At 46.1% G+C, this 17,117-nt stretch overlaps 1 protein-coding gene across 4 annotated transcripts in view; it reads right to left on the bottom strand.

The window, feature by feature from the left end:
• Window positions 1–492: 492 nt before the first annotated feature.
• camsap2b (calmodulin regulated spectrin-associated protein family, member 2b) overlaps window positions 493–17,117 on the bottom strand; it is a 37,498-nt gene continuing 20,873 nt past the window's right edge. For 2 of the 4 annotated variants that reach the window (XM_037084717.1, XM_037084718.1), the window contains 17 exons: window positions 14,787–14,928; window positions 13,519–13,658; window positions 11,688–11,778; window positions 11,458–11,562; window positions 11,029–11,098; window positions 10,665–10,946; window positions 9,624–10,353; window positions 9,357–9,503; window positions 8,381–8,612; window positions 8,055–8,238; window positions 7,242–7,959; window positions 5,291–5,427; window positions 4,991–5,205; window positions 4,805–4,904; window positions 2,971–3,086; window positions 2,747–2,865; window positions 493–2,548 (listed from right to left, as the gene is read on the bottom strand). In XM_037084717.1, coding sequence (XP_036940612.1) covers window positions 2,249–2,548; window positions 2,747–2,865; window positions 2,971–3,086; window positions 4,805–4,904; window positions 4,991–5,205; window positions 5,291–5,427; window positions 7,242–7,959; window positions 8,055–8,238; window positions 8,381–8,612; window positions 9,357–9,503; window positions 9,624–10,353; window positions 10,665–10,946; window positions 11,029–11,098; window positions 11,458–11,562; window positions 11,688–11,778; window positions 13,519–13,658; window positions 14,787–14,928 — 3,828 coding nt within the window. In that variant the 3' untranslated portion in view covers window positions 493–2,248. Of the gene's footprint in view, window positions 2,549–2,746; window positions 2,866–2,970; window positions 3,087–3,674; window positions 3,741–4,804; window positions 4,905–4,990; window positions 5,206–5,290; window positions 5,428–7,241; window positions 7,960–8,054; window positions 8,239–8,380; window positions 8,613–9,356; window positions 9,504–9,623; window positions 10,354–10,664; window positions 10,947–11,028; window positions 11,099–11,457; window positions 11,563–11,687; window positions 11,779–13,518; window positions 13,659–14,786; window positions 14,929–17,117 lie in introns of all 4 variants that reach the window. The other 2 variants (XM_037084715.1, XM_037084716.1) reach the window with 2 other exon arrangements.

Genomic DNA, 17,117 nt, shown 5'->3' with positions numbered 1-17,117 from the left:
ATTATCAGCCGACATAGACACCTAAACTGATATTTGTGCAAGAAGCTAATATTGGCTCAGCACAGCCAATTTATCCATGTAGCTCCGAGAATAATAAAAAAAATATGTGGTGGAGAAACTGCAGATTTTCTGAGTAACTTCATGTTTTATTTAATGATCAGTCCCTGCTGTAGTGGAGCCTCATTAATCTGGGTGCAAATACACGTATATGCTACAGCACATGATGGCTAGGATGATAACAATGAAGACAAAAGTATATCTGTGCTGCAAAACAACTACACTTTTTTGTCTATTGAAGGCAACAGAAGCAGGTTTTGCATAGCTGTATGATACTTACCTATTTTCCTTGACTCTGCAAAGATCAGGACATGTGGGAGAGTGAGATCATGTCAGACAGCACGTCAAACTGCATTAATATCAGTTTAAATGAGGTTATTATCATCATTACACTGCAATCAATCGGGACGAGGATGTGAAATGAGACACCATGAATACTGTTGATAGCTGGCATTTTAATAAAGCTCCAAGGAATAAAAAACAAAAACAAAAAAAAGAAATAAAGAACAAAAATCCATGAACAGTTGAGCATATTTAGTAAACTGAAAAAGAAAAATGAATTCAGAGTTGGCAAAAAAATACTATGATTTTTTTTTTTCTCTGTATACTTAATGGATTTCATACAACACCGCAGAACAAAAGCCTCATTCGGGCTCCGATCGGATGCTTTCAACACGCTTCCTTCATCAACTGTACTGCTTCATTAGTACACACCTCCAACAGGTAAATGTCATTACAAAAAATACTTCTATATGCCAAAATATATCTGTATAGTGTCAACACATACTGAGAAGAATGTAACAGTTATGTCCAAAAACGAGCATGATGGGTGGAAACGGCCAAGCGACGGTGGACAGGGTCTTGAAGTGCTATCATAGGTGAATTCATTCTATTTACAATTGTGGACTACTTTAAGGGCGATCGAGATGTGACAGTTAAGACAATACGCCACGTTAAAGTGGCATTTCGAGTACTTGTTAGTTCAAACTGCGACATGGGTCAATGGAGACTATTTAACTTGCACAGACGGCTGACACAGAGTGGGTTTTTTTGTTCATCTATTTTCTACGATTGACAATAGTCTTATCAGTGACACCGTGGAGTGATCGCACATTTTGCATTTGCAGCACAATAAAAGGCCCCAAACGACGACATACTCATACACATACATGATAAATTATAAAAGCTACTCAGAAAGCTACTACGAGCGGATTTTTGTTCCTTTTGAATGGATCTGCCATCATATACAAATTAACTTAACTTATGTACGCATTGTATATTATGTTTCTCTGGATAAAATCTAAGACGCCTTCGGTTTTTTTTTAAAATATCTTCAAAGCGTTATCAAAAACGAAATAAATTAAAGAGCCTTTATTCTGCACGTTGCTTTCCAGAGTTGTCTGATGGTTTTCTCCGTTTGCTCAAATAATCTCTCATCATGTCACACTTTTGGAAAGAAATTGCAATCACCAACTGAGGTATTGTTCCTCACTCTGCTTGGCACTTCACTATACACACACACACACACACACACACACACACACACGCACACACACACACATAAATCTGAACAGTTTATAGGTGTTTCAGTCACGTGTTAAGAAAATTGAACAAAACAGAAAAAACGTGCCTGTATAGCAGCAAAACTCTCATCAAAAAAATGCTGCCTCTACCTGATCACAGATCAGACAGGCCCACCCTTTTTCTAAATAACCTGTCCTGGGCTTTACGGGGCGTAATCTGATCCCAGACCTGTGAGTCTCTCCTGCATCACGACCGACGTGTTCGACAGGCGCTGACGAAATGACACCAACACTCACGGCGCATCCACATGACACAAAACAAGCAATAAGGCCACACATGATCAACTCAGAAAAACCAAACTGCCTCCGTCAGAGGCGTGACATTCACTGCTTCAGTGGTTCAACTAGGTAAGGCAACGGTCCGCCTCTTGTTTTCTTTTTCTTTTGGCACACGAGAACATTGACACACATGCTGACAAGTACACACTTGTGCCCCGATCGAAGTAGTCCAGAGTGCGACTCTGTGTGGTGAGGCCCGTTTGTGTTCTACATTCCAGTTGTGATTTCTTACAGTGGGACAGTGTGTCCGTTTAATGATACAGTAAAATCCACTCATTCTCTTCTGCGTTCACTCCGGAGAAGTGTGTCCAGGTCTCGGTCGGGGGTGACTACTTGGGGTGCAGTTTCTTGGGCGTCCCCTGCTTCTTGGTTTGCCACAGATGACTGGCGATGGTGATGGCGTCCACGCTAGCGGACATGGTTTTGGCTGGGATCTGGCTGAACTGCTTCCGGTCCGAGTTGTACTTGTACAGGCCCTCGATCATCTTGGTGGTGATGCTCCTCGGCCCGATGCCGGCCAGCTTGGTGATCTCCTCCGTCTCGGGGCAGTAGGTGTACACCGACCTGAACTGGCACCCAGCGTCGCGGAACAACACCAGGAAGTTGTTGGCTTCAGATTTCTCCATTTCCTGCAGAAAAACACAGAGAAATGTCATTGCTTTGTGCAAAGAATATTACTTAAAGGAGACATATTATGCTCACTTTCAGACATTTTTGCTTATAGAATAGATGTACATGCTTTAATGCTCAAGGCTGAAATCAGAGAGAGGTGACTCTTTAATAAGGACTCAAGACAATTTATCGAGTATAATCAAATCAAAACATACATCCAGTATCTTGTTCTTCTGCCCTTCGTTGACCTTGCCAGCCAGGCAGCAGTGAGCCAGGGCGTTCTGGATGATGTGCTTGTTGGACTTGGCACTCGGCTCCTTGTACAGTTTGGGTCCTGTGGGAAAGAAAGAGAGCGTGAGATCGCAAAAAAAAAAAAAGGGATATCACGTTACATACAGTGGCCGTGGAGGTGTGTAAACATCACAGGCGCATATCGTACCTGTGTACTCGGCGTTGGAGGGCGTGGACGAGGTGGTGGATTCGTTCTCCCAGTCCTTCTCTCCGTTCCGGCTTCCAGTCGAGGGACAGGAGGAGAAACCTTCCGCTGAGTCCGGCCTGGAGACGATCGCATACAAACCAACAAATGACACAAACAGGCAAAACAAAACAGACACACGTGGGCATGTACGAAGTATGACAGCGAACACAGACAGATTTCACAGACAAGACATGCACACACACACACACAGATGTGGTAGAACGAGGTCAGACACTGTGACACAAATCTCCAAACCCCTGCCTGTTGTCTCGCATAACATCAAAACCGTACACACTCGGAGCAGAGAGGCACGTTCAGCCAAGCAAAGCAAAGTCTCAGCGCTGTCTTTACGGCTACTGCGAGAGACGAGGTCGAGTACTTGTGGAGGAAACAGCAGAAAACACAGCGGTGAAGCCGAGCAGCCAGCAGAGAGAGGAGAGCAGAACAACAGCCTGAGAGCAATACTGCAGAAGACAGAGGAGGCAGAGCAGCAGGAGCACTGAGGCGGAAACATCTCAGCCTACGAACCTTAACGCAGAAGCAAAAACTGCAGAAATGGATTCATTTATTCCACTGCTGACACATCGGTCTAATGCTCCGTGTTGAACGTTTACACGGAGCTGTTTCACCTGTGGAAGCACCACTTGTTTTTGAGCGTTACTAACCTTCCCTTTCTTTCTTTGGGTGAGCTTAGATAGAACGGGATATGGGCAGAAGCTACTTTATTGCCTCTGAGGTGACGCAGGCGAAACAGGGAGAAAGAAGAGAGGGATACGAGAGAGTCAAGATGCAGAGTGGAAGAAAAAAATAACCTCATTGTCAGAACACCCCGTTAAATCAACATACTTTATCACAGTAGAGTGCAGGATGTCTGGGCATGACACGAATGAAATATGGGGTGGGATGTGAGAAGCTTTAAAAGTTTAACTGCGGGAGTGCACGGTGGGCGGTGATACAGGGACGGATGGTCAAATGTACAAAACCGATTGCAGCATTTGAAAAGGTGACAGTGAAATAAGGAAGTAACGAGAGATTGTGAGATTTATGCTTGAAGAATAAGATGCAACTGTGAGGAGCTTGAAGAAAAAGAATGAAAATGAGATGAAGAGTGAAGTCAGTTCATACATAAATATACACGGGTCCCTGAAAGAGCTTTCATTTTAATTTTTTGTGCAAGAAGTTCTTTTGATGTTTGTCTGTCTGCTTCTCTAAAATCTGCCAGCACTCATAAAAAGGATCATTACAGTAATTAACCTCGATCCCTGTCTCAAGCTATGCCATGTTGGGCCCTTAAATTAGAGGGAACTGGGCCTGGAAAGTCTTTGTGAAGTCCCTGAATTTGATGTTAAGCAAAAACATACCCCAGCCACGTCTTTTGGATGTGTTTTTGCTCAGTGGGTTTGATTTCGAGGTGAGAATGGAAAGGCGGTAAGAAGACAGAGAATACGTTACGTTTATCGTCTTCGTTTTTTCAAACAGATCCAATGACAGAACATGATGACTCAAGTTATCAGACACCCTTAACCCGCCAAAAGGAGTTAAACATTTGAAAAGTAGCTTAAACTGTGTGTACTCGTCATCTTAGAATTAATTTCCACTGCAAATACACTGTTAAAAAAAAGAGAGTCGTTCATTTCTGGGGTCTTAAAAAGATTAGAACATCCAGCCTATAAATACTTTACAATTATATTTCCACTTAATTTAAAGGTGTTATACTTGGCAGAGTCGAATATTATTTGTTCTCAGATCTTTGATTTATCTAAAACTCATTCTGCCGGCAGAGATCGGGTCTCACCTGTTGTTCTTCTTGTTATTTGGTTGCTCTCTGTCGTGGTCGGCCAGGTTGAGAGACGCCAAAGAAACGCTTGATACTGAGAAGCCTCGAGGACGCACACCTGCGGCGCAAAAAACAAGGAGAGGTTGAGCATAATGGCTGTCAAACACTGACGGTGTGTGTGTGTGATCTGTGTATGTCGCTCACCTGACGCCCTCACGGGCGGAGTAGACGACTCCATGACGTCCCTGTGGATGGACTTGGGCCGCGGCTTCTTCTTGAGACTGCCAGACCGAGGCTTGATGACCTCGTCCATGTCCACCATCAGCTTGAGCTGCTTCTTCCTCAGATACTCATTCCTGATGTAATCCCTCCTCGCCTTCTCCTCATCCTTCTTCTGCTGCTCCTCCTCGGCTTTCAACCTGGAGGAGGTGACCGACACAAAGATTTACTGATGATGTGAATGTGGGAGCGTCCGCAAACGGGAATGAAGAGAGTGGGACTGACCGTGCAGCCTCCTTCTTCTGCTCCTGGTCCAGCTCTTGCTGCTGCTTCTTCTCCAGAGCCTCCTTCTCCCTCCTCAGCCTCTTCTCCAGCAGAGCGGCTTTCTTGGCTGCCATGTCCTCCTCACCCTTCACATCGTCCTGGTGGGGAGACGCACACAAAAACACAATTCAGATCACATTCAGAGTTACAACTATATGTCGACTGCATCGTTATCACGTTCACTGCGAGCTAGCAGACATGTTTTTCAATTATGGTGACTCAGTTGAAGTATTACTGCACCACATATTAAGTTAGTGTGACAAACAGGCCCCAGTGTGTCGTTTACACCCTCAAATCTATAAAAGATAAAACACTGATTCTTATATAATATTAACATTTGTGGTGGTATGTGATGTGGCCTTCTGTCAACACAGCTCTGACATCGCTCTATAATCACAGCTCTAATGACCTATCATGCGTCCTCGAGTTCTGGCCATTTGTTTTTTTTCTTTTTTCTCCGGCCTAGATTCACTCATGCATTGTTTCTGATCAGCTCATGGCTCAACAGGCACAACGCTGCACATGCTGTACCAGGCTCACACAGTATGAAATCCTTCCTGCTACCATACGGCTGTGAAGGTTGTATTATTAATGAGAAGTAAAGTCATTGTCTGTATCTGTTTGCATCATAGTTTTACTGCAGTGACTCCAAAACTAGAAGAGTGGGTGACCAGAGAGAGAAACGCTGAGTAAAACTGAAGTTCAAGAGCCCTGTTTCACATTTTAAGCGGTCACATGCAACTACTGACACTATAATTGCAGCACCACACTGCAACAGTTGAAGGTACAGAGCCTTTGTTGATGTCATTAATATCAACCATTCTTTCCTGCTTTGAAACCTCAAAACGTCTGTCGTTAAAAAGTAGCTTTCATTTGGAAACAATATAGAAATACGACTGTTCTCAGGCCAGCAAGGCTAGCGAGGTCTGAGCCAGCATGTTAACTAAGGTGGACCGATTTCTGACAGGGAGAATTGAAACACTTGCCGTGTTGCTCACAAAGCCAACGCGTATCGGTCAAATCTCGAACAGAAGAATCTTATCTCGCTCCGGAGTTCACTGTCAACAATGGAGAGCTTTGTGTCGTTCGTGTGTATAAACTCATTTGGGCAACGTTTAAAACAATAGTTCAACATTTTGTGAGAATACAGGGAGCAAATCTTTTCCCCCACAGTCCTGCAAACTCCAGATTTATAAAGCACATAATGTGAAAATGAAAAATTGGTTCCACGTTCCCAGGGTCCTAATGTCAACAGTTCTCTTCCAGGGTCCGACGTTCCCCAGTTCAATATTCTGCTACTACACATTAACCCTTCTGTTGTGTTCGGATCAAATAACCCTAACCAGAGCTGGGAAATGTAGGACCTTAGATGGCAAAATTGTTATTTGTGTACCATATACCTTCATCCGGTCCACATACACTTGGGCACTTGGGCAGTCTGCTCCCATTTGCCAGATCCAAGCAACAGCCAGGCCATCCATACCATGACCAGATATCAGCCAACAGACACCAAAGGACCCAGAAATTGACCTAAAAAATCTGGGCCACAGTTCATTCTGCTCTGGCGGGCTGGATCTGGTCCAGACTTGTATGTGGGCCAGATTGAGGGTGTTGCTATCTGGGACAGGACCCTTGGAGAGCACATTTCGAGAATCTTTCATGCTCCAGGTCTGTGTCATATAATCTGTGGATAGGACTCTGGGAACACTGGACAATAAGCAGATCTAGCAACAGGAAGCATCCTGACTTCATGGTGTTTCGTTTATGAGTTTCTGGCTAAATATGTGTCCTTTTCAGTCCATACCCATCGGTGTGTTACTGATAATATTTAGACAAACCATTACATGGATTATCACTGACATTTATTCGCCCTGTATATTTACTAATATGTGATCCTGTGGCTCCAGCTCACCTTGAAGAAGAATCCACAGCACATCTTTTGGTCGTCTCCGTAAGTGTCCCCTCCTGCCTCCCCGTCCCCGTGTCCCTCTCCACTGTGTGGTCCTCCTGGAGGCTTCAGCCCAGACAGAGGCACCTCCACCAGGTCTCTCCTGTCCTGGTGGTCTCCTTTGACACCGCTGCCTGTGGGCCCTTGGATCTCAGACACTGGTTGACGCAACACCTCTGATGAGCCCTTTTTGACTCCCGCCACGGACTGAGCCGGCACCTCCTGTCTCTCACCTTCCTTCTCTTTGGCTCCTTCTTTAGCAGAAGGCTGAGGAGTGCCCGCACTCTTCCTCACCACTGTCTCTTCTTCGTCCTTAGTATTTTCTTTGTCGTCCTTGTCCTCTTGGCTCCTCTTGACACCCCCCTGCCCCTCATCGTGGCTCAGGTAGGCAAACGAGCAGAGCTGGGTTTGGCTGGAGTTGAACCGCCTCAGTCTGGGCAGGCTGTCCACTGAGCAAGGGGTGTTGAGCATCCGGCTGAAGGGTGTGACCTTCAGATCGTTCGGTCGCGGAGTCCGAGGAGTCCTGGCATGGAAGGAGGCCGGTCGCCGCTTGATGCCAGCCGGGGAACGATTGGGAGCGTGGGGAGAGCCAGAGGAGGAAAGGATGGGAGACAAAGACCCAACGGAGCCTCGGCCTGACCCCCGACCTGTCACGCTGCTGCTGCGCAACTCCCGGAGCTGCCTGCAGGGGGAACAAAACAGCAACAAGGCCGTGTCAGCGTTGGCAGGAAATGATCTTTTCCAGTAAAAATACCAACATCTGTCATGAAGTGATACCTGTGTGGAGAAGGAGCCGGAGGAGGGATGACCCAGGCTTGCTGCTGCTGCTCCCTCATGGCCATGATCTTCTCCTGCTGCTGGGACAAACGCTGCATCTCCGTCTGCAGGAAGCCCAGCGACGTGTTCAGCCTCTCGATGGAGCGAGTGTAATCTGCGAGGTCGATTTCCCCCGGAGTCACACCTGTATCAGCCCCGTGAAACCACAGGTCAGTCAAGATACCGCCCAAAGAAACATAATCATCCTGGGTGTTGTCTGCCCTGCTATTCTAGTTTTCACATTTGTAAAAGCTAACTTTGGTTGCATCTCTTCTGTCTTTACTCACCTCCGCTATCCTCACAGGGGGATTTAGGAGCTGCACCGTCTGGCTTGCACCTCTCCGCCCGCTCCATGCTGCTCTGGCCGGTCTCCTTCGAGGACGCGAGTGGCTCCGGAGAAGGTGTTTCTGCTCCGCCGGCGCTCGGGCTGAGAGGGGCAGTGACTCCTTTCCTCCTCACGACGTTCAGAAAGGCCGTCCTGCCCATCTTTTGGCGGTGGCGGGTGAAAGCTGCTTCCACCTGGAAAAACCGTAAAGCAAAGATTACACCATTTATCATAGCCAGAAACTGTAAAGTCATAGTAGAAGTCATCGTCTGATTTTCACGTTTCTAACGGTCCTTGAATGACACGTGTGCGACAAATGCTTCCTTCATATATTCAAGTAGTGATATTTAATCAAAATCAGACAATTTTACAAGTTTCATTTGAACTTTTGCCTAAAATTAAGTGTAAAGTGAAAAATATCAAATTGCAGGTGAAAATTAAAGTGAAAAATAACATTGCAGGAAGGGCTGCACAGTGGCCCAGTGGCTAGCACTGCTGCCTCACAGCTAGAAGATCGCCGGTTCGCGTCCCGGTTGGGACGCCTGGGTTCTTTCTGTGTGGAGTTTGTATGTTCTCCCTGTGCAAGCGTGGGTTTTCACCGGGTACTCCGGCTTCCTCCCACAGTCCAAAATTTAATTGATCATTCTAAATTGTCTGTAGGTGTGAATGAGAGTGTGGTTGTTCGTCTCTATGTGTGGCCCTGCGATAGACTGGCGACCTGTCCAGTCAGCTGGGATAGGCTCCAGCCCCCCCGCGACCCTGCAGAGGATTAAGCGGCGTACATATAATGTGTACAGATGATGGATGGATGGATGGAACATAGCAGGAGCAAAAAATGCCCATATATAGAGTAACTTTAGTAACTTTAGTAACTTTTAGTAAGTACACACTTCTTACTAAAGCTACGCTCTCTGCTGTGTCTGTCTATAATTGTTTACCTTCTTCTTCTGGGCTTCGATGGCTCTCCGTTTCTCCTCCAGCTTCATCCTCAGCTGAATCATCTCTGAGGCAATCAGGTGGGAAGGGTCTCTGGGGGAAGGTGTGACTGGGGAGGGGGATGTGATGGGCAAAGGAGGCGTGGAGATCTAAAAAAAAGGGCAAGGATTATTCAAATTAATTTGACGCACATGACGGCAGATTACATTTCAATCTCTGCAACAAAAATAAGAGCTTAAATAAAAGAACAATCACAATATGACACGAACCTGAGAGGGAATACTTCTTGCCGGGTGTGTGTACGGCACGTTGAGGTCTGAGCTCTCTGGTGTGGTTCCTCCGCTACTCCGTCCCTCCAGCTTCCTGAACTTCTGCTCTGCGAAGCTCGTCATCCGGATCATGCCGCCTCCAGAGCCTCCGGAGGACGAGGCGGGGCTGGCTGTGTGGGATCTGGGGATTGTGGGCGCTGAACTGGGACAGGGGCTGCTCCTGTCACCTCCGTCTCCCCTCTCCCCATTAGAGTCAGCGTCGCCCGCCCCTTTCTGTCCTCCCTCCTTGCTTCTCTCCCTCTCGGGCCGGTCAGACAGAGGGCACGACCGGGTCATGGCCTCGCAGTCTGGGTCCATATCTGAATAGTCTCTCAGCGAGGAGGAGTCCTCGTCCAAGCTCTGGATGTCCTCCGTCCTCACGTGGATGCCGGTGTCAACCTCATCAGTGGACACAGAGTTCGGGTCGTGGTCGTTCAGCCGGGCCTTAGCCAAACCCTGGTCGTCTCCTTCACCGTGGGCACCTGGAGGGTCAGAGGGCTCCTCACCGTGGAGATAGAAGCCGTTATCTCCGTCCCCGACAGCCAGGCTAGCGTGAGGCCTCTCGGTGTCGTGGATAATCTTCAGTGCCTCCTCGATGCTCGGAGGAGTCGACGGGCTGATCTGCCCACTGTGGTTGTTAAGGTGATTGTTGGGGCTGTGGTTGCTCTCTGGGAGGACTCCATTAGAGTACCTGGGGACAGGAAAGAGCAAATGAAGTGACGCTGGTTTAAAGTAACACTCACCTGTGATACTGTCTCTCCTACTCAACTAGAGTAACATCCACTGTTGAATGCCCATCTTACTTTAATGTCTCCTCATGCAGTTTTAAGATTAGCTTCACTTAGCTTGATATATGTGATGTTTACTTGTATTGTGTTGTTGTATTGCCTCTTATATTTATTGGTTGACTCTGGCCAACATACCTTAAAAATGTACTGTCATTTATTAATTTAGTATTTCATTATCTAACAATCTAACACCCGACACGTCCCTCTATTTTACCTGCTTTGGTTCTTGACTGAGAATGTGTTGTTCCTCCCCAAGGGCTTGTGGGAGGTGAAGTCCTCCTCCTCTTCCGGTATGTGTCTGCCCTGGCCGTTCACATTGACGGGCATGAGGGAGAGGTGGCGCTTGATGCCGCCTCGAGATGCAAAGTGAACTTTGAACCCGAGACCGTCGCTGCTGGCGGAGCGGGTCATGCCACGGAGGGCGGGAGCTTCACAGGGCGGCACGGTCGGGTCTCCGTCCAGAGGGATCTCAAAGGAGATTCCCCGACAGGAGGAGCTGAGGGAGGGAAGGGAAATGTGTTGTTAGTTTGACGTGGACACAACAGACCACTTCGAATTTATTGAGTTTAGGCACCAACCGTTTTTCTTTGGGCCATGTCCCGACGCAGCCATCCACGTAGGACATGGAGGTAGATCTCTTCATTACACCTGTGGAGGCAGGACAGAGGAGTTTCTTACTGGTTTACTTCAGTTGAGTGCCTTTTTAGGTAGACAGAGGCTCAAATGTGTACACATTTTGTTTTAAGATAATACACAGTGCATGTGATAATAAGGAATAGGGCTCAAACTCAAGAGGAGAGAATAAGAGTGACTGCATGGCTGTGAATCGGCCACTAGAGGGCCTTTGGTTTCAAAACAAAACACATCCACACATTCTCCCACTGCTCATAACTCACATCACTGGTGCTGTAGCTGCTAACAGTCTGTGATGTGTATTTATTTGGATTATCACTCAGCTTTTAGTAAAACTAATCTGTGCACATCCTCGGTCGATCACAGGTACTCACCCTCGACAGGGAGGCTCTCTGGGCTGTCAGCTCTGTCTGCGTAGCTCTGTTTGACCGGACTGGACACGGGAGCCATTTTCTTGCAAGTTGAAACAGGCTCGCATGCTGCGGAGGGGATAACACATCAAATAATCAACATTCTGCTTAAACCTCTGAGTTATTTATCAGAGTTAACGGTTATTATCAGGTTAACAACAGCATGCTGATGTTATTGTGAAGTTCTACGGTACCGTTTGGGTTGAAGACTCTGGGCTGCACAAATGAAGGTTTAACCACCTCAAACCACCAGAAAAGCTCGGCCATAAACACCAGGTAGTTACTCTGCAAGAACACACACACACACAAACACACACACACACACACATACACTGGTTAATGATGCAAACATATAAGCTGTGGTTTATTAATGATTTTATAGCACCACATTTGAGATAAGCCACAATATTATACAACACTTTTGACGGATCAGTGAGGTCACGGCCTGCCAGCTGTTGCTAGGTAACAGGCTCAGGTGTGAGTGTGTTTGTGAATATCAGCGTATGTTTCATTGTCTAAGTGGTGTGATGTCAGACCCATACGCCTCGTGAAGGCTGTCCAAAAACACCATCTGGAGTTCAGCTTGAATATGTCGCGTGTTGCGCGTGGATGAACGCGCAGAACGCCGAGTGAACGACCCCACATCAGTGATAAATGCATGCATGTTGTAAACAGAACGTCTCTGGAGGTTTATACAGATGATTTCATCTGAGGGAAACCTTTTGGTCCACACACACACACAGACCACTTTAATTAATTTCTAGCCGGGACAGAGAGACAAAAGAGAGACAAAAGCTGGGGTTTTCTTCTTCTTTCTGAGAAACTGGATCTTCATTTTAGCCACTTAATGGCTTAAACATTCCTTTTTGTTTAACATATTAAATGAATGCACACACACACAAGCACACAGACACACACACACACACACACACACACACACACACACACACACACACACACTAGTTAAGATTCAGTGGGCAGTCAATCTGTGGTGAACGGGCAGTGTGCCAGTCTCTTTAACTTCCCTTCATGACCATTTTTCTCCCTCCTCCGCTCCTTTGCCGTCTTCGACAGCTCCAGCACTATACAGCCAATAAACACTCAATGTAAACAACACAGTGTCTGAGGAGGGACGACAGAAACACAGAGCGAGGAGTGCACCAGTGTGAAACCCGTCTGCTGTGTTGTTCTCAAAGGATGGAAAGTCCCGGTCAGCTTGGTCGGGCTGCGACTTGAATCCCAATGTTCCTGCCCACGTCCCTGCATACTATTTACCCACACGGAGAGCCCCGTGCCTCTCGCGTCTGGATGGTACAGAGATGCTCTGCAGTCTCCACAGTGAGGCTTTATTAGTCAGAAAATAAACGTGTGAGAACAGTGGAGTATGAAAAGCCCGAGGACCGAGTATCAGCAGTAGTCTCGTCTTAAAAGTTCATAGATTTTGTTGTTTGAATTAAAAAAAAAAGAGGAGGAGGAGGGAGAAAACAAGAGAGGCAGGCAGAGACGGGTCAGGATTGTGAATCTCCTCCGAGCTGAATCTGTCCTCTGTTTGAGAGAGAGGCGAGGGAGGGGGGGGGATATTTGGCCTGCAGTGCCTGGACTAGAAAAGCACTAACACACACACACACACACACACACACACACACATAGACACACACGCCATGTCATATTCATTAAATCTGGCAGCAAAGCAATACTCAATGTGGCAAAATGATCTTTATGCCCCTTTTAATACATCCACACATGCACAATAACAACCCCTGTGAGAGGGAAACCAAGTCTACTCCCACACACACACACACACACACACACACACACGCACACATTCACTATTAAACTTTTCCCTCTGCATGACTCATTTTTGCCTTTTTGTCATTTCCAGCCCGACTCTCCTTATTCCCTGAGAACACTTTTTCTTTTCTCTCTTTTCCCTTGACTCAATCCACATTATAAAAAAAACAAACAAAAACAAAACACTTCCCTCCACTGTCCTTCACATATATTTTATTCTAAATACCTCCCTACCTTTATGGACGCGTGGGCATAGAGCATGTCCTCCAGGCTGAAGTGGCAGCAGTGGTTGAGGTTGTTCCTGCAGAACTCCTGCACCAGCTGGAGGTTGTACAGACTGTCGGCCAAAGACATGGTCTCCTTGAGGCAGATATCTGCACAGCCAGGGGAGGGGTCAGGCACACACACACACACACACACACACACACACACACACACACACACACACACACACATACACACACAAGGGAGGGGGGTGACGGCAAAGGCCAAGCAGGAAGGCGAGAGAGAGAGAGATAAGACGTAGTTTATGTTTAAAAAAAGAGCAGATGAGAGGAAAATTACCAGACTTTCCCCACTGGGATTTCATGGCATACAACAGTAGCTGATTTTAATCACACAAAATCCTCCGTGGCGCAAGTTCTCAACTCCTTCTGGATGAATCATCTGGATTCTTTTCCAATGACTTTATCATAACGACGGCCCCGTGCATGTAACGTCTGACAACCGAACACGATGACGTCCTGTGCCTTCCTGTACTTCTTTACTGTTTTTCAGAGTAAACCGTGCTGCCAGTAAGCAGAGTTTAACTCCACATCTGGTCCACATGTGTATGAGCTGCCTGTGAACTACATTTAATCCCAGGAGTCTCAGGGCGCCGACACCGGGGTTGTTTATCTTTGAAATAGCAGGCGGGCGACTCCTCTAACGGTTCTCTCGTCACACGCCCCTCGTGACCAATCACAACCTGGCCCGGAGCATTTTTAGAAAATGACGGCGCAGGAAACAAGTCTCTGTTTCTCTTTGTCTCGCGCTGAATCCTCTCTGACTTACAGTGTATTTCATGGGTCAGTATCCTTTATTTATATCATCATCTTGATTATGTTGTTCTTTGAGGTTAGGATTAGAGTTTAGCCCGTTGAAAACTATAAAACACTTCCTGCATGGGGCCACTACATAAGCATGACTTGTTTTTGTTGACATTACTTACTTTTTCTATATATTCACGAGACAATATGGCCTCTGAGTAAAAGGGCAAATTGATAATAAATATACTCTTTGTCTGAAGCCCCCTTCTCACTTGTGTGGTTGTAGTGAGAGCAGAGAGTGTCCTTTGTGTTGCCCTGCTGTGACTGAAAATCATTGTGGTTAGCTCATCTGAACTGAACTGACTTTATTCGTGCCTGTTTACTTTTTTTGGGGGGGGGGGGGGCTCACAATAAAAGAGGGCGTGGCTATTGAGGTCATGTGGGTGTGGTCACATGGAGGGGTTTTGGTCCCACCTTCCAGTCTGACAGCCTGCGAGCAGTAGAAGTGCACCAGTGTGGTCAGGGCACAGCCGTCCGTGTTGTCCTTCAGCAGGTTCTCCACCAGGGGGAGCGACGGGGCGTTCCTCTGCTGAGCGAGCTCCTTCCTGTAGCGAGCCTGAAACCATGGCAACGGCACAAAGACATCACCTACATGTGTCATCGGGGCGGATGCGTACGATCTGCTCTCTGATTGTTGCTGCAGACACACACTTTTTTTTTATCTGCATGCACCCACGACTCAATCACACCCACTCCCAGACAAAACAGGTGTTAATTTGAGGAGATTCAGGCGCGGGGTGGGCTTCAGGCTCAGCTCGGATAATGCAGATTAAAACCGATCATGCAGATAATCAGACACAATACAGTCATCTTAAATTTTGATGGATGAAAAAAAAAATAAATAAAAAATCCCTTCATCGCTGTAATGCTCTGTTGAGTTGTTAGTGTTGTTTAGAAGGAGGAAGGGAACAAAATGCATGTAGCAAATGAATTGTTATCAGTGAGGGAGGTGGAGCGGACAATGCATGTGATTTAAAGTTTAATAATAATCTACACTAGCACATCCATCCTGCCTGCAGGTTTTTCTGTATGTCTATAAAAGCCACAACACGAGTATACATGTCTTCAGGGCACCAGTACTCCCAGTTGGCCCATAAACAAACACGAGTGGTGTCACGTACATATTTTACAAGCAATAAGATGGAAGCTTTGATCACAGCAACTCAGACAGCCTCTCAGTCTGTCCATTAAGATCTCTGAGGAACACAACGTTTCCTTGCTTCCATTTGGTTTGTGCTGACACGTAATGCTCTCCACTGACAGCTAATTTAAACCCATACAAAAGAAGAACATTTAAAAAAACTTGCCAGTTGGTTTCATCGCACAACACAGACAAAAGATCTGCCGGAAGAAACAAGAAAATGAGCAGCTGCCAACACCAGGGCAGTGTCATTATTTTATAATGTCTGACAAATTATAGATTGTGTAATTCTTGGTATCGATGCAATCACGCTGCAGGACCGTACTTGCTCTTCCCGGAAGAGTTTCTGATCCTCATCGCCCCTTTTCCTCTAACCTCACTGCTCCAGTTCACACACCTAGTTTTTAAGCTTTCTAAGTACTTTGATTAAAAATAAATTGCTTCAGAATCCAATAATTTTCCTTGACTTAATGCCCACAGCATGATAATATCGGTGGGTGTGTCATATCTTACAAAAGAGGCCTTTGACATAATAGTCTTCTGTGCATTTCTTTTCCTCAAAGGGTAAGTCCAGCAATTTTACACATTAGAGTGTATTAACAGGTCTTCAGGAGCACTGAAAAAAGTTCAACAAAAGTCTTTCATAGCTCCAGAGAAAGCTGCATGTAATCGCATAAATTGCCTCCGGTGATGTCACTAAGTGACCGAGCTGCATTCTGGGTAATGTAGGCAACAGGTATTGAAAACCCTGTCCACTTGTTTAGATCTGTAGATCTTGTTATAATCTTTTTGTATAAACGTATTTTTCTTCCTTTTAAAAACCTGGCGCCTACATTACCCAGAATGCAACTTAGCCACAGACCCTGTAAATGTCAGTCCATGCTTGTTGTTATGATAAAAGGAACATCTGTGACAATATAATAGAAGCTTGCAGGTAATCAGTCCGATATGCCATCTCGCTACTATTGTTACATTTTTTTGTATATTGTGAAATGATTTCGGTACAAAACTGGTGGAAATCTGGGGTCATTCACTAGATAGCAAATCCTGAAAGGAACCAAAGCTAATTTGGTGGAACAAGAGCTATCAGAGTGATGCAAGTTTAAAATAGTTTGACCTATCAGTCAGTCAGATTCACAGTAACGTGAGGACAAGGTCAGTGTATGATGGGGCTCGGGGCCACATGCAGTGACAACAGACTGTGAGGGGGAGAGAGTGAACGGGTGTATCGGGCTGCAGCTTTGGGATTAAACACAGAGGAGGTAGATGATGCTGGTTGATGAAGAGGAGTTCTTCAGAATGGATGGACTTACAGGTACTAATCTCCAGTACCATTTGCTAGGAGACTTGATGGTGGATGATGATTGGACGACAACAGGAGAGAGTGGGAGAGGCGTTAGGTCGACAGCAGGTCAAAAGTATTGTACTACAGCAGAGACCTCTTCACATGTTTCTTAATGTACATTTTGACGTGTCAAAAATACAAACTGATAGACAATTATAGGATCTGCCAGAGTTGTAGTTAAGCTGTGTTGACGCATCAAAGAAAAACAAAGTCTGCTACAAAAGGGTGCTTTTCAAATCTCAGCTCAAGGTCTTTAGAG

This window comes from Acanthopagrus latus, chromosome 21, assembly GCF_904848185.1.
Source record: "Acanthopagrus latus isolate v.2019 chromosome 21, fAcaLat1.1, whole genome shotgun sequence".
In the NCBI taxonomy this organism is placed as follows: Eukaryota; Metazoa; Chordata; class Actinopteri; order Spariformes; family Sparidae; genus Acanthopagrus; species Acanthopagrus latus.
Note: the sequence above shows the minus strand (reverse complement) of the source record. Positions and strands in the feature narration are given on the sequence as shown.